Source organism: Eubalaena glacialis, chromosome 16 (genome assembly GCF_028564815.1).
Source record: "Eubalaena glacialis isolate mEubGla1 chromosome 16, mEubGla1.1.hap2.+ XY, whole genome shotgun sequence".
Taxonomy (NCBI): Eukaryota; Metazoa; Chordata; class Mammalia; order Artiodactyla; family Balaenidae; genus Eubalaena; species Eubalaena glacialis.
The window spans coordinates 26990319-27011290 of NC_083731.1; the positions used below are offsets into that span (position 1 = coordinate 26990319).

The following is a 20972-nucleotide window of genomic DNA, read 5'->3' on the forward strand; positions in this document are numbered from 1 at the left end:
AGGTTAACGGAATGACTCAAGTTCTGCCATTAAAAAATCCAAAAACTCTTTATTTACTTTAAGAAAATTAAGGCAAGGGACTTCCCTGGTGGCGCAGTGGTTAAGAATCCGCCTGCCAATGCAGGGAACACAGGTTCGAGCCCTGGTCCAGGAAGATGCCACATGCCACGGAGCAACTAAGCCCATGCACCACAACTACTGAGCCTGCTTTCTAGAGCCCATGAGCCACAACTACTGAGCCCGGTGACACAACTACTGAAGCCCACATGCCTAGTCTGTGCTCCGCAACAAGAGAAGCCACCGCAGTGAGAAGCCCATGCACCAAAACGAAGAATAGCCCCCGCTCGCTGCAACTAGAGAAAGCCCACATGCAACAACGAAGACCCAACACAGTCGAAAATAAATAAATAAATATATAAAAAAAAGGATGAAAGAAAATTAAGGCAAAAAATATTTACTTATTTTAATTACATTCATTAATTTCATTCATTTATTGGAAAGCACTTATTGAGTGGATAACGTTTAGAGTGATTTTTTTTTAAGAATAAAATGGTGAAGAACCTTTCTATTTCAGTTCCAGCCCACTAAGTCCAAGGCAGTCCTGGCATAGACTCCCTCAGATCCTTGGAGCAGTTTAGCCTTTCGAAGAGTTACACCCAATACACAGTTTGTACAGAAAAGCTGGTTTATATAACACCACAATATTCTCAAATGATTCACAATTCACTGAAACTTCAAAATACTTCCTGTCCAAAGGAACAAGACAGGAAGAACAAATTGAATCTGCATGCACCCATATTCCATTTACCATATTGAACATTTTTAGACCTGACCTGTTAACTGAGATTATTAATTCAGGGCTGGCTGGCAGCCTGGATTTTATGGCATCTGGATTATCAGAATGGCTGTCGTGGAATCTGTTTGACTACATCTTCCTTAGAGAACAGGATGAACTTCCTATGCCCTTTTGATCACGTGTCCACATAATGGGAAGTATAAAACCCAAACTTCCTATTTATTCAGAGGCTAAAATCTTCCTACTGCTACTAAGCTTGGCCAGTAATATCCAAATACTCATTTCAATTTATGATTTTCACTTTAGCATCTGGGTTAAAAAGATTCCAAAATAAAGGGATCAAATGTTAAAAACAAACAGAATAAAACTAATAAACCTAGGGCTATTTGGGGACAGGCAAAGCAACAATGCTGTGGTCTCACTGATTAGACTTTCTCTGCACACATCAGTCCTACAAAGAAAGAAGCTTGACTGTAAGGTCAAGGGATAAATATATTGGAAATATAATGAGAAAAATCAAGTTGGACTGCAGAGAAATTTTGCCTTGTTACAGAAATTCAGTCCACTTCTGACTTTGCATAAATTGTAGTAATAAAGTGCATGGAGCCAGCAGGAAGACTGATTAACCAGTAGAAACCACCAGGTGGATTCAGGTTGAATATAAGATCTCTGAAAAAAGACCCGACCAACCAGAGCCTCCAGTTTAAGATCAACTCATCAAACCACTTCTCTTACCCAGGGATAACTGCAGATCTTTTCCCCAGTTTAGTTAAGGATAAAAGGACATCACCAAAGAAGGTCAGATGCAGAGATAAGCTGTCCCCAGTCCTCCTAGGGATGTAGATAAGAACTCAAGTGTTCTATTTTGAATTCCTATTGCAGCCACTCCCAGCTCCCTCCAAAAGGTAGCAGCTATAGAATTTGGAGATTCAAAGCAATTCAAAAAAGTAAAATGACTACAGTCCTGGCTGTCAAATCAAAAGGTCATTATTGCAAAGCCCTTTCTTTAACTTAGGAAGGTCCCTCCCAGAAGAGTCCATGCATAAATTGTTTACTAAGGCAATTGGGATACTAAATTGTTACTCATGGAAGCAGTATACGCTGTTGTATTCTGGGCCATCTTTAAAAACGAATACATATATAAGTCACCTTGGTTATAAAACTAAAAAAAAATAAAATAAAATAACCAAATAATCAATATTCTTCTTTGTCTCAAAAACGCATCATATCACTGCAAGATATCTCTCTGCTTATCAAACCTGGGTCTGAACCCAGTAAGCCCAAGTGGTTTGGTCAATCTCACAAAGAAACTGGAACTAGAGTTGTTTAAAACTACATTCTCGGGGCTTCCCTGGTGGCGCAGCGGTTGAGAGTCTGCCTGCCAATGCAGGGGACACGGGTTCGAGCCCTGGTCTGGGAGGACCCACATGCCGCGGAGCGACTAGGCCCGTGAGCCACAACTACTGAGCCTGCGCGTCTGGAGCCTGTGCTCCGCAACGAGAGAGGCCGCGATAGTAAGAGGCCCGCGCACCGCGATGAAGAGTGGCCCCCGCTTGCCACAACTAGAGAAAGCCCTAACACAGAAACGAAGACCCAACACAGCCAAAAATAAATACATAAATAAATAAAACAAAAAAAAACAAAAAACTACATTCTCCCATTACTAAGACATAAATCAGAAGCTTAGATGACTACGTGCAACCTTGAAAATATCTGACTTAACTTGGCCAACAGACCTACTGGTAAAGAAGCATGTCTACAGTGTCTACCAAAGACTGGGGGAGGCAAAATTCACGTCAGTTTATACACTGCCTCATTTGAAAAAAACAAATTGAGGGTAATTATAGTTATAAAATGAAGTAAATCCAAAGAAATGAATACAGAAAATTAAATGAAGGCAGAGATGAGATCGCAAAAGTATGACAACACACAGTCCTGTTCAATGGCTCAGACTAAGCGGGCATGTTACCTGGTCCCTCCAGAGAACTTAGAGGTGAGTACTGGTGTAGCAGGCGTATCCAAGGATTGGGCATTTTTCAACATCAGGGACAGGAACACGTGTTCAAACATCAGGGGTGCCTCTCTAGAACCCTCCACAGCACGTTTGAAAATGGGCTTCATTGTGAAGTTTTACATAACATCCTTTCAAAATTTTTAAGTATCTTCCAAAATGAACCCCAGTTATAATTTTGGCATGTAACATGAGAATCAATTTTGGGACACATGACAATAGCTGCACCAAACACTTCATTGTGTGTACATGCACACGCATACCTAGAAGCATAATTCTTCTTTGGGGTGACAACTAAGTAAACTTTGGAGGCACAATATAGTGCTTTATACACCACTTCTGAAAAGTAGTAATAATAAATAATAAATTAAATAGTAAGGAGTAAATTAGAAAGACTCCAACAGATTCTCGTTTTTACCTTGTGCTTAAGTTATAGGTTAAATGTTTTCCCAGCTTGCAAACAGGAGGCTGCTGGGGAAGAAGGAAGAGCTAGATTACATGGGATTCCTTCTAGCTCATGAAAGATAAGTATAAATTCCTAGATTCTTCTCTATTGATTCAGTAAAAATGGAAGGTGCTCTCAGCAGCCGGAGGCTTCTAATTTAAATTCCATTTTATACTTTGAACCAGAACAACGTGTTTTCACAGAGTTCCTGCAGCGCTGGGAGCACAGCCTGGGCACAAGTGTCTCCTAAGAAGCAGCCATAGGGTGCAGGGGTTTGAGGAAGCGAAGAGAAGGCGTTTCTTTCACCTGTTCTGCCGGAGACTTGGCCATATTCAGGCAGCGCGTTCCCACCAGCCTTGCACACCCTGGCTTTGGCCCCAAAGTCCGTCCCCTCGGTAAAAGCCGGGGTTCCTCTGCACCTGGTACCTCATCTCCGAGAAGAGGGTAGGGAAAGCCACCTGCTGTTGCACTTACATAATAAATGTCTTTTTATTCATTGTGAACCAGTCGGCCCAAGGTACATTTTGGAAGGCACCTCCGCCTGCCTTCCTTGAGTCCCGGGAAAGAAAGCAGCCTCAGCCCCGCGCCGGGCGGACGGGCGCCCCCTGGTGGCCCGACGGGCCGTGAGCGCAGCGGCGCTTGAGTTCACCCGGAGGCTCAAAGGACTCGGGCGTCGGGCGAGCGGCCAGAGCTGGGGGGGCCCAGTTGCCCCGTGTCCTCAGGCCCGGGGACGCCGTGGAGCAGGCGGACGTAGCCCGGTCCACCCTCACCCGAGGGGTGGGGGGACGTAGGCCAGCGCCCGGAAATAACGCATGCCACTTCCCCTGCCACCTCTGGGTCCAAACCTCGGGCGAGGAGAGAGAGCCCTAGAGAAACATGGAGAAGGCAGGGCGAGAGCGCGGCGCGGCCGGGAACGGTCCGGGGACGTTCCAGGACGAGAGCTCGGGAGAAGGCAACGAGTGCCAGGGTAGCTGTGAACGGATGTGGGCTGGAGCCGGACCCGGGATATCTAGCACCACGTTTTCCTAGCACTGTTTCAAGAACTCTAACCCCAGCACGGCGAGATCGCAGGTGCTCTTCGGGAGTTTTGACCGTACTTCTCTGTAAAGTAAAACCATTCTGTAAATCATTAAAATCCAATATTAGGAGTGTGTTGGGAGGGGTGTTAATTTCCCACCGGTGCTCCCACGTGCAAGCACGTTTCTTAGTAAATGAACGGCAGTTAGAGCAGTGCATATGTATGCATTTTCTATCTTTATATACGTATACATATTTTTTTAAAGTGGGAAAACACAGACCACCTTCAAAATGGACAATAGGATCTTCTTGGGAAATGTTCTACGTGACAAGGAGAGTCGGAAATGAAGGGTGACTCTTTTGGTTAAGTGGAGGAGGACATCTGCAGTGAAACAGCGTGCCCCCTCCCATTTCAGAAGCCCGTGATGTCGCCCTTAGTAATCGTTTATGTGTGTATGACTGAATTAACTAATTTTAAAAAGGCCTGTATTGTAGAGTTTCCTTCCGCTGTTGCGTCAAACAAAACAGTAAGAAAGATCTTCAGACAGCCTCCATCTGTAGCTGACTGCCCCTTTAAAAATAAAATCTAATATTAAACCGAAAAACTACACATCGACACAATCAAAAGCAAATCCCGGCAAGAGCGGAAGGCACTTGAAACTCGAATCTGCATTCCGTTCCTCTCGTACGCAGCTCGGAGGTGGGAGAGGCGGTTTGTGCTGGTGCCTGGTGTATAATCGGGTTAATCCAGTAGACAAAGAATAAACCAATAGCCCTCCCACCTCACTTCCCGCTCCCCTTCCCCTCCCCCTTCTTCTCTCCCCGTCGCCCCCTCGAGGGGGAACAGAAAAGGGGAGAGGTTGGCTTGCAGTGGATTCCGAATAAAGTCTCAAAACCTGCAACTTGTTTTTAATGCTAACACTGCCGGGCCCGGATTAGTTTGAAATATTCATTCCCTTTTCCTAGTGGCGGGGAGAAAGTTCCCTAAGCCAGCCGAGCTAAGGCTCTTCCTCATGGCCCCTGGGGAAAACTTAAGGTCAGTGTTTCCTTGAAACTAGATAAACTGACCCCACCGTGCCCAGCCCGGCCCCGCGGGCACCCCGCGTGACGGCGCCCGGGCGGCAGGACCAGCCTAGGGACGCGCGGGGCGGCGCAGTTGCCCTTTTGAATGCCTCCTGCGGCTTGGAGTGCTGGCGGGCGCTGGAGTGTGAGTGAATGTAGCCCCGCGGAGCCAATGAGCTGGGACCGGATGCGATATATCCTCTGGGACAACAACTGCTCTGTTCCGCCTCGGATCCACATGACGCCATTTACTGCTGCCGCGGCCGCCGCAGAGCTCCCTGCCTCCTCCGGAAAGGCGAGGGCGCAAGCCAACGGCGAGCCCCCCCGTCCGGGCCCCAGACCCTCCTCCTCCTCCTCCTCCTCCTCCTCCTCCTCCTCCTTCTCCTCCTCTTTCGCACCCACCGCCCCCGCCTCGGCCTCGCCGCCGCGCCTCCACAACGCCCAGTCTGCACCGCCGAGAGCTGCGCGCCGCAGCGCGAGCGGAGGAGAGGGGCCGGCGGAGCGCGCAGCGCCCAGGCCCCCGCGCCCGCCCGGCCCGCAGCCCTGCCGCCCCGCGCCCCCGCGCCGCCTCCGCTCGGACGCGGCCGCGGCCGCGCGACTTGGCCATCTGGCTTTAGGTTCTCTGTAAGGCCGTTTTCTTTTCTCATTCGCTCATCTGCCAAGAAAGGAGACTCGCCGTTGGCGCTTTGGCCTCCAGTTCATTGAGAAAAAAGAGGAAATACTCCGCGTGCGCTTTTAGAAAGGGGGTCGCCTCCAGCCCCGAACTCCAGAGTGTTCATCGCCTGGGGACTTGGCTCCGGATTTTCCTCTCCTTTTCTCGTCCAGCCAATTGCTCGGAAGTTAGACTGAAGCAGAGTTTAGAAGCAAGAGGGGAAAAAGTTTGCATCGGGGCTGGATTTATTTGCACATCGCAGGAAGAAGAGAATCCAACGGAGAGGTGTTGGTGCAAAGCCGCGATCACGGTGAGGCGCGTTTGGCTGGCTCTTCCCCTCCTGGCTCCGTGGCCGGCGCGTTGTGGGCAACATGGAGTAGGTGCAGCCGGACCGGGAGTGGGGTCCGTCTCTCCTCCGGCCTCCCTTTCTCTAACCCCGCAGGTTTTCCGTGGGGAACCCGGGAGCTGCCCGCGGGTCTGCCTCGCCTCGGGCTCGGTCTGCCTCGGCGGGGGCTGCAGTGCGCGCCGGGTGCAGTGTCCCCGACCCCACGCGCCCGCGCTCTGGGGGGTTGGGGTGGCGGACGGCTCGCGGCGAGTCGGGTCCCGGCGGTGCACCGGCCGCGAATTGGGCGCTGAGAGCGGGAGAGGGAGGGAAAACACTTTGTGTTTTCCAGGTCGCCGTTGCAGGCGCTCGCATTGCTAACCTGTTCCTCTCCGGGGAAGGCACGTCCTGAGAGAGGCTGTCCCGAGGCAGGGGCGCCGGGGTTAGCGAGGGAGCGTGGGTCGCTCGCCTCGCGGGGGCAGCTAGACCTCGCGGGTGAAAAAAGGACAGGGTGCTGGGTGGAGGGAGCCCCCGCCTCTGCTCGGTGTGAACACAGGCGAGCACGGAGCCGGGTGGGAGCGTCGCCCTGCCTGGCGCCGCGTCTCTGCGGTTCGGAAGTGCAGCTTTCTCTTTTTTCCGTTCGCCGTGGTCGGCTTGGGTCATGCTTTTTTTTATTTTTGGAAGATTGGGCCGACCCAGCACAGGAAGAAGGTCATCAAGCGGTCGCGATCGTTTTCCATTACCTGAAAATAGGTGGCACAAGAGGCTTGGGTTTGTTTTTTTTTCCTCCCTTTTCCTTTGATGGGCTGATCCACTTTTTTGTTGCTGCTTCTGTTTCTTAATTCGGAATCTTGTGCGTTTTTACAAAGCGGTTTCTGTGTCGGTTTGCCCCACCCTTGCTTGTGCTGAAGTCCTTTCCCCCTAATCCTTAGTCTGATCACACACTGTTCTTAATGGGGGTTTCAAAGCGCTTTCAAAGCGGGGGGCGGGGGGGGGGCGGGGGGGGCGGGGGGGGGCGGGGGCGAGGGAGCGGGGGAAGGAGGGGTGCTGCGAAGGAGGCCAGGGATAAGCAGAAATCATTCTAGTAAACCTCCTTCCCCGCAAAGATGCTACTTTGCACTGCAAGCAAATCTGCGCGGAAAGTTTCCAGCTTAGGGATCTGGGTCTTGCACGCCCGGCGTGGGACCCTGGAAAATGTTCTTTGTTTTAAAAGCATTTTTTAAATTTGATTTTAATAAATATATACATGTATATAGATAGATATATTTTTTTAATATATAGGCGTTTGCAGATTGCAGGCAATGCCCCTTCGGTCAGCGCAGGGTGGAGTCGCCCGGTGTGCATGGGTTAGACCTCGAAGTCCCGGCTCTATGTCTAAGGCAGGACTTTCTTCCTCGCGGCGTCGGGGCTGGAAACCAGTGCCCCGTGTTCGAGGGCCTTGGCCGGAACGTACTGCGATGGGCGGTGTGACCTCCGCCTAAGGGTGGAGTGGCTCCCTCTTGGAGCTGGGAGGCAGTTCTCTGGGGTGGGGGAGATTCTATCTGGGAAGGAAGAGAGGGGGAAGCGCGCTCTAGCGTTTCAGGGCACGTCCCCTTCCGAGGCGCCCGCGCCCCCCGCCTGTCTGTCCGTCTCGGAATTGTGCGCAGGGGGGCCAGCTTGGCTTCTGGGCTGCGTCAGTCCTCCCGGAAAAAGGTCCCTCGGGGCTCGGACTGTGTGTCCCACCTGCTGGGGACGGTGTCGGTGCGCAGATAGAGCCGATAAACGGAGTGAAAGCAAAGAAAGAGCAGCGCGATCTCGTCTGCCTCTCTGTTGGAACTGAGATCCGGTCTCCAGCTCTGCCTTTTTCCGAATTGGAAGGCGTGTGTCACCTGCCTGTGTCTCTTTTCTAAAAAGCCAGACGGGATGAAAGTCCACTTTTGCGCGTTTTTAGTCATTGTAGACTTGGTTGGCAAAGGGGGTGGTAGTTTTGAAATTTTACAGAGGTGGCAATTTAAGTGGTTACTTGTCAGGATGGTAGATTTGAGATGTGACACTTGAATTTTTAAAACACTTCCTGTTACCGCCAGTTTATGTTCTCAGTTACTAGGTTTTTGGAAATGGGCAAAGTAGTTAAGATTTTGGCAGAATTTAAAATGTTCTCCTAGGCTCTTGGGTTGTACAATATGTGATTCTCAAGTTGTTGGGAAGTTGAAAATAAGTTCCTGTCTTTTTGTTGCTCCTGGTGTAAGTTTGCTTTATTGTAGTCCTGGCACCTGACAGGATTTGAGTTGGTGTGTTTTTAATTCTATAACTTTGTGCTACTGTGTAGTTAATGATAATGCATGATTGTTGTATAAAATGTATAACTATTCCTGGGGGGGGGGGATATTTACTTTTTTGCATGTCAGATTCATCCTATGGGGTTTTATAAAGTTACAGAATAGTTCAAGGTATTTGATGTAAAGGCAGACTTAAAGTAAGAACCAAAAATTTCTAGGCTGTATTTATTGATGTTTAAGGCAAAAGTGACCATGATAAGTTTAAACCTGTTTCAGAATCTGAAAAGGTATTCAACTTTTGAAAATGTCAGTATCAATGTTATATTCCAACACTACTTTCCCACAGTGTTTTACATGGAACCTGAACCTTGCAGATTTTATGCTTATTTGAGTAAGGAATTGTTACTTACGCGATTGAAACAAAGATCAGCTTGGTGTCACCACACATCACAGGATTAAAGAATTGTTGATACACAGCCGTAATTTTTATTTTTTGGTACAGGCGTGGATCCGATGGCTGTCCGAATACCCTCCACAGCAACTCCGCTTCAAAGCCTGTTTCTCTAGGGGAAGTGGGGAGTGAAGAGTTAACTCAAGGGGGTGGAGAGTGGGAAGTATCCTGGAGTGTAAACCGTCTCCTTCCTCTTGGTTTCTGCAGGAATTCAGATGTGTTCTAAGCCTGCTGGGGTGAGCACACTTCCAAGACCTGATGGAGGCCAGAGCTCAGAGTGGCAGCGGATCGCAGCCCTTGCTGCAGGCACCCCGTGACGGTGGCAGGCAGCGTGGGGAGCCCGACCCCAGAGACGCCCTCGCCCAGCAGGTACACGTGCTGTCTCTGGATCAGATCAGAGCCATCCGAAACACCAATGAGTACACAGAGGGACCTACTGTGGTCCCCAGACCTGGGCTCAAGCCTGCACCTCGCCCCTCCGCTCAGCACAAACACGAGAGGCTCCACGGTCTGCCTGAGCACCGCCAGCCCCCCAGGCCCCAGCACTCACAGGCCCACGCTTCTGCGAGGGCCACTCTGTCCAGGTCCATCAGCACAGTCAGCTCGGGGTCTCGCAGCAGTACTAGGACAAGTACCAGCAGCATTTCCTCTGAACAGAGGCTCTTGGGATCATCCTTCTCCTCGGGGCCTGTTGCTGATGGGATAATCCGGGTGCAGCCCAAATCAGAGCTCCAGCCAGGTGAGCTTAAGCCGCTGAGCAAGGAGGATTTGGGGCTGCACGCCTACAGGTGTGAGGACTGCGGCAAGTGCAAATGTAAGGAGTGCACCTACCCAAGGCCTCTGCCATCGGACTGGATCTGCCACGAGCAGTGCCTTTGCTCGGCCCAAAACGTGATCGACTACGGGACCTGCGTGTGCTGTGTGAAAGGCCTCTTCTATCACTGTTCTAATGATGACGAGGACAACTGTGCTGACAACCCGTGTTCCTGCAGCCAGTCTCACTGTTGTACACGGTGGTCGGCCATGGGCGTCATGTCCCTCTTTTTGCCTTGTTTATGGTGTTACCTTCCAGCCAAGGGTTGCCTTAAATTGTGCCAGGGGTGTTATGACCGGGTGAACAGGCCTGGATGCCGTTGTAAAAATTCAAACACAGTCTGCTGCAAAGTTCCCACTATCCCACCCAGGAACTTTGAAAAACCAACGTAGCATCATTAATCAGGAATATTGCTGTGATAAGGATTGTTCCCTTTTTTTTTTTTTTTTTTTAACACACACATATGCAACCAACTAAACAGTTAGAAATCTTGGCACTGTTGATAGAGGGTTGGGATATCCTTTGCTGTTTGCAGTGAAATGCTTTTTGTCCATGTGCCATTTTAACTGATGCGCGTGTTAGAATTCAGCTAATGGAGCTCAGAGTATGTGATGCAGATCTTGGCAACCTACATGTTGCATAAGCTAAAGCAACAGACACTCCTAGGCAAAGTTTTTGTTTGTGAATAGTACTTGCAAAATTTGTAAATTAGCAAATGACTTTTTTTTTCCCCATTGTTTTCTCCAGAGATAATGTGCTATATTTTTGTATATACAATAATATTTGCAACTGTGAAAAACAAGTTGTGCCATACTATGTGGCACAGTCACAAAATATTATACTAATATGTTGTACATTCAGAAGAATGTGAATCAATCAGTATGTTTTTAGATTGTATTTTGCCTTACAGAAAGCCTTTATTGTAAGACTCTGATTTCCCTTTGGACTTCATGTATATTGTACAGTTACAGTAAAATTCTACCTTTATTTTCTAATTTTTTCAACATATTGTTTAGTGTAAAGAATATTTATTTGAAGTTTTATTATTTTATAAAGAAGAATATTTATTTTAAGAGGCATCTTACAAATTTTGCCCCTTTTATGAGGATGGGATAGTTGCTGCAAATGAGGGGTTACAGATGCATATGTTCAATATAAAATAGAAAATATATTAACGTTTGAAATTAAACTGAGCTGGATTGTCTTATTTTACCTTTTCTTTTGTTTTTTGAAGTGAAAAAGAAACCATTTTATGTCAAGGATAGCATTTCAGTGGAATTGTTTCACTTATCTATGAGATTATCTTATGGTTGCTGCTTTAAAGTAGAGTGGCGATTTGGTGATTTTCAGAGATAACTAGCCATCAGGAGAGAAATAGCTGAGCACCTGACTCACTTAATAGTATTAATCATATGAGGGCTCATTTTTGGCTCCTGTTGTTTTACTGATTTGACTAACCTTTGTTTTGCAGGTTTAAAAAAAAAAGTCTTAACTTATTCATTCAGGAGACTTCCCTAAAAGATGAACCATTAGACTTTTTCTTTATATACAATATTAAGAATGAATGTCATAAGGCTAATTCAAGACCAGAGAAATGAGTTCATGTCAACAAATACTTATTGACTGTCCTCTGTGTGTCAGGCATGCAGTATACACAGATCAGTGCTTATAATTGAGGCAAAAATGTTTTCTTGGCTTAGCAGATCATGGCTCTGTTTTTTCTAGTCTCTTTGGTTTCAGACTCTTAAGTTTATCACCATGATACCAAGTTCCTTATGTTAGAAAAGACATGGAAAACATAACTTGTTTTGGTTCAGGCACTGGGTATCATGAAATTTCATCCTGTATTGGCCTAATAATTCAAGCACAAGCAGGCCAACTTGAGAGGCCCTGTTGTATTTATTTAATCAAATTATCCAGAAAATTGTTAAATTTTACACTGAGAAAAGATGCAGTATGGCAAAAAAGTCAGTGTTTGCAGTTATCTTTTGGACACAAGCACACAGCAAGCTGCTAAAAGCCCATCTTGACAAATATTGGGTTTTCTTACTTGTAATAAGTCACTTGATTAATTAGTCACTTTATGGCTGATTTTTTTTTTTTCCAAAAGCACAACCTTTTGCTGCCAAGAATCACCGGAAGTCTAGGAAATGATTTACCTGACATTATTGTTTAATCTCTCGTTTCCTGTTCTAAGGCTCCTTTTCTTAGGTTAAGAGGTCTTAGTACAGGCTGTCTTCTGTTTTGTTTTTTGAAATTGGCTTTCAAGAAACTATATAGCCTCCTAAACCAAGACATTGCTATAAGGACCTTCAGTTTGCTCTAAGCTTTCTCCAAAAAAAAAAAAAACAGAAGGGTAAATTAATTTAGAAATTATTTACTCTTAAGTTTCAACTCTGGGATACTGAATGTTGCAATTCTAATACTCATATTTAACCATTATGGTCTAAGAGGAATTAGAATATTGAAAAAACAATAGGACAGGGTTTCTTATTCATCATATAGTTTTCAGGATTTGTAAAGCACAAACATTTTGACTACCAGTTTCTGACTGTGTATCAGAAACTGCCATATGCACTGAGAACTTTCTTGGTATAGAAATTGTGAGAGTCGTTTTTTTTTTTTTTTTAAACCACATGAGCAGCTTTCAAAGTGTTACATAGACAAATTGAATCAGATGCAATTGGGTGTTTATTGAAGATGTAGAATAAAGACCTCTTTCCATGGTTACGGAATCAATCTCTGATCGTGTGGCCTAGGGATTTGCATTTTTAATCATTCCACTAGTGATTATGTACAGTTTGAGAACTACTGACCTAGATATTGCTTTCTAATTTGGCTTTTTTTTTTTAATGGAGTCCATTGTAAAGCATAATTCACGAGTTTGAATGTAGAACATAGTGATAAACCAGCTGAAGTTAGAAGAGGACTTGGTGTAAGTATATATGAAGTCCCGATCAAAATTATTTAAAGATAAATAAGGAAAATTGGATTCCTCAAGAAGCTTCTAACTAACCTATTAAATGTTGAGTTTGTCTATAAGCCAGTATAGAATTCATGTTCAGAATATAAAAAATGTTTATATCTAAACAGATTGAAAACAGATGGTGCTCACTCTTCAGTGTGTTAAAGAGATTTTAAATGTTCCAGGTCATCTCACTGAGGTAAAGGAATAATCACCTCAAGTTCGTGAAAATTCTTATTATAAATACCAGTTGATAATGCAATGACCATTATTTGGATATTGCGATAGATTAAAAGTATAATGATACAGTCAACATTAGTTGACCCCTTAGCATTTAGGGATCTCTTAACTATATATTTTTCTGGTTTCTTGCCTTTTTATTTTTTTAGAAACCTGTGCATTCTGTATATTGAGATTCATTTGAGGATGACAACTTGATTGCTGTTACTGAAAACAGTCATTTATGTGTGTTGAGAAGGAGACTTTAAGGCCCTGCCAGGTTTCTCCATGTTGGAGCATGCTCTGGGCATTGTCTGTGAAAGAAGAAAGCCAAAACCAAATACAGGTACTCTCAACTAAACTTTGCATGACTTCTTTCTCCAATACACCTTTGTCTCAAGGACTGCTTGCCTCCAGGATATATAAGATAGTGATGATGTCAGGTAAATGAGTTTGCTCTTTGCACAGTGCAGTGAGGTATTGGATAGACAGTTGATGGGTTTAATGCTTTTGAATGTATATGTCAGAACCTTCAAGGGCTTAATGGGTTTCGAGTTTCACTTGTAGTTATATCCAAATCTGGCCATTTGCCTTCCTCTCTTAAATGTGCAGAAGGACCAGGATGTACGTGCAAAAGTCTCAACTTTGAAAATGGGTTAAACTGTGTAGATCAAAAACATTGTTTGTCATCTTGTGCACAATCTTTTACACTACTTTAGTAAAGAACAATAAAAATAGGCATTAACTAGTTACATCAATACTGTATCAGTATCCATTCTTTGGTTTTCAATATTCATTAAGACACAAGTTATATTAATTTCTACTTTAATTAGGCCAGTTGCCTCATTTCTCTGCAAGATACCAAGGGTGGGTCTCCACTGATTGAAGACTAGAGCAGAATTTTAAAATCAGACCTGTCTGATTTGGCTGAACTGATCATCAGAGTGAAGCTTTACATCTGGAATATTTACCCACTGGTTTGGCCATTCATGGGAGGATAAAGCTGTCAGACTGTATCCTATAGTTGCATTTTATTTGGATATCATACCACCACCTTCCTTACATCATGAGAGACAACTGTTTGAATAATGAGAGACAAAATGTGAATTCCACTAATGATAGTGCACCTCTGGTCAAAATTAAATTTAAGATATTCATTTAACTTGTAGTCGAAAAAAGAGAGAAATATATCTAGACTATATGTTATATAGAATATAATACACATTATATTCTATATAGAGAGAGAAAGTAAAAATATATAGAAATAGAGCAAATAAGAAAAAAAGATTAGCACTTAAACCTTTACCAAATGTTTCACATTTTTATTTAAAACTGAATTTTGATTGACCTAAAGAATTTTTAAAAGCCAGTCTTACTTGGCAACTAATATTTTTTAAATAAACTATTAAAGGAGATTAGAACGAAGCCTGTTTGTTGTCTTGGCCTCTGGCTTGGCTAGATGGGGCATGTAAGGCTTCAGCATACCTTGAAGGAGTTAATTTCTCAAAAAAGTTCTAATGCACAGAGAAGACATTAAAAATTTGGCTTAATACAAGGACCACACTCCCCACCCCCGGAATGGAATTTGGGTCCCAAAAATTAGGCATTTCAATTGAACACATTTTTTTTGAATGCCTACTCCTTACCCATCACAGGGCTAGTGGCTGAAGTACAAAAGGAAAGGGTTAGTGACTCTTAATGCAAGCCAGGACTTTCCACAGCAAAGGCACAAGCAAGGTGCTATGAGAGACAGAAAATGGGTAAAGCACTGATGCGTTCACGGTGGGTTTGATCTCCAAGGCTTTGCAATGGTTACAGATATTTAAATAGGCACAGAGTTTTTTGCTGAGGCAGGGGCAACAGAATTCCCACTACTCATTAAATAAAACTGTGTTCACCATGCTTATATCTTAAGTTCTAAATGAACTGTAGAGGGGAATCCCTGGTGGTCCAGTGGTTAGGACTCCAAGCTCTCACTGCAGAGGGCTGGGGTTCAATCCCTGGTTGGGGAACTAAGATCCCAGAAGCGTGAGGTGTGGCAAAAAAATATATTTTAAATAAATAAATAAATAAATGAAATGTAGAGATGTTTAATATTTGAACACCTATAATTTGCTGTATTCTTAATTTTATGATTCATGATTAGTTAAAACTTTTCCCTAAAAAATGTGGATTAAAAAATACATTTTTAAGGTATATAACTAAGACATAAGTTGGAAAGATCTGTTTATTCTTGTTTTTCCAGTTTTTACTAGAGTTTCCCTCTTGTCACTAACCCATAATTTTAGCTTGCTTCTGTACCTAGAAAAATGAATACTTGTGAAGAACAAATTGAGGATAATGAAACAGAAAAAAATGCATTCATGATAGTATGAAAGAAAGTAGTTGAGCTTTGGAGCAATTCCGCCCTTGCCAAAAAACAATGCCTGAGACCAGACTTCCCAGGTCCACACATCTCGCAAAGCCCAGATGACCACCTCTGGCAACTACGTTAACACAACTTCCATTTTTGAAATGGTTTTGTGCTCCAAATAACATCTGGTTTATTGACTTGCATCAATAGGGCTCACGGTCAAGCAGGTTCTGGTAAATATCATATTTGTATCGCCTCTCATTTCTCCAAGTTCTTAATAGTCTCAAGTGCATCCTTCCTAGACCCAGCTTTCCTGCTCCAAAGTAGACACAAAGTAGCCCTAATATCTGCTGCTAGTCGTAGCAGAAGTTGTTCCTGAGATTCCTGTTACAAGGTCATCTTTATAAGTTCGGAACTGCGTTCGAGGATGCATATCTGAGGGTCACTGTGAACATTATAAAGCCTAGTGACCAAGCAGCCCAGCATGCATCAAGCAGCAGCACAAACGGAGCCTTGGGATCAACATTTAGTAGCTGTTATGTTGGCAAACTAATGGCTAGGATGTGTCGAGAGATGTTTGTCTTTGACCCGTCCCTCTGCTAATGAGGAACTGACTCCAGGACCAGTGATCACACGACCAACATTCGCATTCAGGTCTTGATGTCACACAATTAGGATACAGCCTAATTTGGTTTCATTCCAAGCATTCATTAACACTATACTGTAACTTTGAGCTTAAACTTTGGAAGTGGTTCTTTTACAGACTATTGATCTGATTCTAATCATCATTGATCTGATTCTAATCATCTGATTCTAATCATCATATCACAAGATACGAACCCAACAGTGTGTCTTCTGAGCCTTTGCCCTGCCACGGGGACAATAAAATTGCTCAGAGTGCAATTTCTTGTCACTGATGTCATATTTATGGTGTATCTTCAGTGTAAGAGATGTTACAGTAAGTGGGGGAAAAAGCATTAGATCTGTGATTGTGGACTCGCAAAATAAGAATGATGCCCACAGCCCTTTGGAAGCTAATGATCTAGGACTTAGGTTTTTAGTCATAGGAAATGATTGGTAGCATTACCCACTTCCTGCCCTGGGCAATTTGATCCCTCAAGGGGACATTTGCCAAGGTCTGGAGACATTTCTGTGTTTCACTACTTGGGGTGGAAAGGAGGAGTTATTGGCATTTGCAGGTAGAGACAAATTGCTAAACATCCTCCACTGGCCAGCATTCCCAACAACAAAGAATTATTCAGCCCCAAATGCCAACAATGCTGAGTTTGAGAAACCCTGCTAAGAGGAAGCTAGGAGAGTAGTGGGGAGAAGGTAATATATCCTTCTGAGACAGGGCAAGGACAGCCATCCGCTGTGTGAGGGAGGGAGAGGTCAAAGGACCTGGGGGGATTGCTGTGACCATAATTTTGGAATTTCAAATCTGAGTGCTAAACCTCTGAAGTGCTTCTAATGGAAAACACCCTACATTTGTAAGTATCTATATATGTCCACACACCTACTTTTCTGTAGTACTTGAAGTTCATGTGCTCTGGAGACAAACGCTGTGCAGATTCCCTTGTCTGTTACCTGTTAGCTGTGTAGCCACATGCAAGTTACTTAACGTCCCTAAGCCTGATGTCTTCATCTGAGAGATAATAATTCTTGACCCAAAAGTTGTGAAGATTGAAGAGGTATGTGTGAAATATTAACCCTTGTGATGGGTACAAAATAAGTATTAAAAAAAAATATTTACTATTATTTTGTATTCGGGTGATTTTTCTTCTTCTCCTTCTCTTTCTCCTTCTCCTTCTTTTTCTCCTTCTCCCTCTCCCTCTCCTTCTCCTTCTTCTTCTTCCCTCAGGCACAGTGTTAAATGCTGAAGACTTAAGACAGTGTCTCCCGCCCTCTTAGAACTTGTTTGTTGGAAAACCAAATATTTACTATAGAGTATAATACATGTGATTACAGACTTAAAATACACATAAAGAGGAAATGATTAACTCTATCTTGGGTGTAGTATGTGGGATTAGGAAAGTTTCCCAGAGAGGATGATGTCTGCAAACCAACTTAAATGATTCTCTTAAACTGAGGTGGTGGGTAGGAGCCCACAGACAGCCAGGTGTAAAAGAGAAAGAATTCCATTCTTGACTGTGAAAGAATAAAACAATTGACATGATGCCAAAGGACTGATAAATTTCAAATAAGTGTTTCTTTATAAGAGATTTATGAGATTTTAGTTTCTGAAAATTGGGTTCTAATAAATCTGTGTGTGTGTGCGTGTGTGTGTATGTATATATATATGCACTCAAGAGACGTGCATCTTTAGAATTTATTGATGTAAGTGTTTCTGACATTTCTTAATGGACATAAATTTGTTTCAAGTAGCAAAACTTAGTCAACTGTGCCATAAAATTCACAAAATCCCTTTGCCGGCTGAAAAAAACCATACCAAATGAAACCCCTACTCCAGGATGATTCTGTACGTGAAATTATCAGCTTTACTCTAGTTTTAATCAATTTGTGGTATGTATACTATCTTTCATATTAAGCTATTTTAAAGTTCTTGGAGAAAAGGTAAGAGTACAAATCATTGTAAATAATACTCTAGTTAAAAAATTTGGGTTGTTAAAATTGAAGATCTGTTCAGAAACCCCTTTTTTTCTTTCTAGACTGATTTTTGCTTGTTGATAGGTGCTATTTTCTTCCCACTCACCTAAGTAGTTGACACATTGAAGGATACTTTAAAAACAAACTTCTCTTGAAAAAAAGACACAGGTAAATCCCTTTGTAAAGCAATGAAAATTTTCATATGACAAATAACTCCAAATCAGACTATCCATAATTAAGATAGAAGTCTGAAAAGGAAGTATGTAAAACTCATATTGCTAGATATTAACTATTTCTAAGATATTAAAGGTGTCAAATTTATGTGGCTTAATATGAGGAACATTGGCTATAGAATCATAGGACATGCATCTTTGTGGGCAAGTTACATACCTCTCTGTGGTTAACCTCTTAGTTTCTTCCTTCAAATAAGGGGTAATAATACATACTTCAAAACTAGTCTGACAATTAAATGAGATACTACCCTTTAAATAAACTATCTGTTAACAGACACTGTTAAATGGACATTGTTAATAATATAGTTACGTGTTCATTTTACTACAATTTCTCCAGAGAGACTGCGTGCATCTATATATGCATGTGTCTGTGTGTTTGTGTGCACATATAGATTTTTGCAGTATTTCTACTAAAACAAATAGCTGTATTCATTTCATCCGATGTTAATGTACTTTGAGAACACTACCTGAAAGAGGAAATTTAGGAACTCATGCATACTCCCAAGTACTACAGCTTTACATTGATAACTTCCCAGTTGGATTTGTGACAGTGTTACCAATTTAGGTTTGTTTTTGTTTTTGCTTTTTTGGTGAGGGGAGGTGGAGGTTAATGGTGGTTGTCCATTTGGGCAGAGCCCAGTACTGGCATGTAGGGGATACTCAATGAGAATTTGATGAATGAATGAATAGATGAATGAATTCAATCGAAAGTAAAGGTATACTGAAGGAGTCTAAGAAAGAAAAGATATGAATAATAATACATGGCAAAATCTAAAATTAATTGATTGGTATAGATATAGTTCTTCAATTCTAAGATGAACATTTTTATTCTTGTTTATGCATCTCTGAAATTAAGAGCATCTTACAATCAAACGTGTTTTACAATTGCCATTGGCTAGGCAGCAGTCATGACATACCTGTCATTGTTTGCAGTGGTTGAACTTGACTGTAGCTATTCATCCAATTCTACTGAGTTAATATGCATTGTTAGTTCTACAGTTTTTTTTATAGCTTCCATTCCTTTTTTTTTTTTTTTAAATTTATTTATTTATTTTATTTTTGCCTGTGTTGGGTCTTCGTTTCTGTGCTAGGGCTTTCTCTAGTTGCGGCGAGCGGGGGCCACTCTTCATCGCGGTGCGCGGGCCTCTCACTGTCGCGGCCTCTCTTGTTGCGGAGCACAGGCTCCAGACGCGCAGGCTCAGTAGTTGTGGCTCACGGGCCTAGTTGCTCCGCGGCATGTGGGATCTTCCCAGACCAGGGCTCCAACCCGTGTCCCCTGCATTTGCAGGCAGATTCTCAACCACTGCGCCACCACGGAAGCCCAGTTCTACACATTTTAAGTTTAATTGTGTTTAAAATGTCTTCATGAAACAGCATGGAAATGAAAAGTCATCATGTGCCCCAAAAACAAAGCTATTAAATATTGTGTTATTGGGCTTAAATTTAATACTAAGGAAAAATATGCTATTTGAGAAATGATTCCAATCTGATTTTTCTTGCAAAAAACAAATAAATGCCTATAGGACATAAGAAACTGAGAGACCCAGAAGTCGATGAATAGATGAGATAAATTTCAAAGCCATGCTAAGCTGGTATGACCAATTTATGTAACTCAACAGGCTGACGTTAAGATTTTGTTATGAATTTATCAACAGTACTTTCATTTTCTTCATGGTTCAAAAATACTGGTGTCTCTTACAATCTATGGTGTCTAAATTTTCAGAAACAGGGTAGTCATTTGGGACATTTAGAGAAATTGGCAATGTTCAACCAGGGTATGGAGGACAGATAAAATTTTGCCTGACTGTTGAAAAATAGGTAGTTGAGAAGGTGTTCTGGAAAGCCAAAAATCAGGATGGAGCAAAGTTTCATTCAGGGCAGAGTGAATAGACCAGTCTGGCTGAAATGCATGTTTATGTAAGGGAGAAGTGAAAACGAAGACTGGAAAGACAGATTTGGCCTCAACTCTGAGGACTCTGAATGTTAACTAAAGAACCTGGATTTATTCCGAACATGTCCCCAAATCCATTTTTGGCCATTCAATAACATTTTCCAGTTAACAGTAAGCATAATCCTTCAAAAGTGTATTATAAACATTTTGATCCCTTTTTAAACAGATTTGATGACTTCCTTTTGCTCTTGGAACAGAATTCCAGTTCTTTCAGGATCCTGAATGATCTGGTTCCTCCCCACTCCAATACCTATGCTTCTGTCCCTTTCCACTCTAACCCCAAGGGTCCGCCTTCTCTCTTTTTCTGACATCAGTTTCTTTCCTTCCCTCCACACATCCTTCACAAATACTATTGCCTCTACATGGAATCGTCTTCCTTAGCCCTCATCCCACATCCGTTCATCTGAGAAATTCTTACTCTTCCTTTAAGATTCAGTGAAAATGTCACCTCCCAGGGAAGCAAGCTCCTTCTCACCCCTAGTCTAGATAATGTCCCCTGGTGATTCTCTCTCATATTATTCAGTTTTTTTCTTTCATAGTCTGTATTATCAATGTAGCTACATAATCATCTGTGTGATTATTTAATTTTTCTCTCTGTTAGACCTTTTTTATTTGGTTTACAGCTGGATTTCCAGGGCCAAGTCCCGTACCTGGTGCATAGGAGATGCTCAATAAATATTTGAGGAATAAATGAATGGATGAATTTAATAGACTTCAGATATACTGATGGTGTCGAAGAAAGAGAAGATATGAAAAAGTAGCCATTTTGGGAAATTCGGCTGATCATTTCATATGGAATGAATAAGAAGAGAAAGA

General features: G+C 43.1%; 1 protein-coding gene and 1 long non-coding RNA gene across 2 annotated transcripts in view; one reads left to right on the plus strand and one right to left on the minus strand.

Annotated features, from left to right (window-relative positions):
- LOC133076572 (uncharacterized) overlaps window positions 1–3660 on the minus strand; it is a 108269-nt gene extending 104609 nt beyond the window's left edge. The window contains exon 1 of the long non-coding RNA XR_009697556.1: window positions 3559–3660. This is a non-coding gene — a long non-coding RNA (uncharacterized LOC133076572). The remainder of the gene's footprint in view (window positions 1–3558) is intronic.
- Window positions 3661–5875: 2215 nt separating this feature from the next.
- SPRY2 (sprouty RTK signaling antagonist 2) lies at window positions 5876–10303 on the plus strand. Its single transcript, XM_061171025.1, has 2 exons — window positions 5876–6293; window positions 9222–10303. The coding sequence occupies exon 2, from the start codon at window positions 9273–9275 to the stop codon at window positions 10218–10220; it is 948 nt and encodes a 315-aa protein (XP_061027008.1). The 5' UTR covers window positions 5876–6293; window positions 9222–9272; the 3' UTR covers window positions 10221–10303.
- Window positions 10304–20972: the final 10669 nt, after the last annotated feature.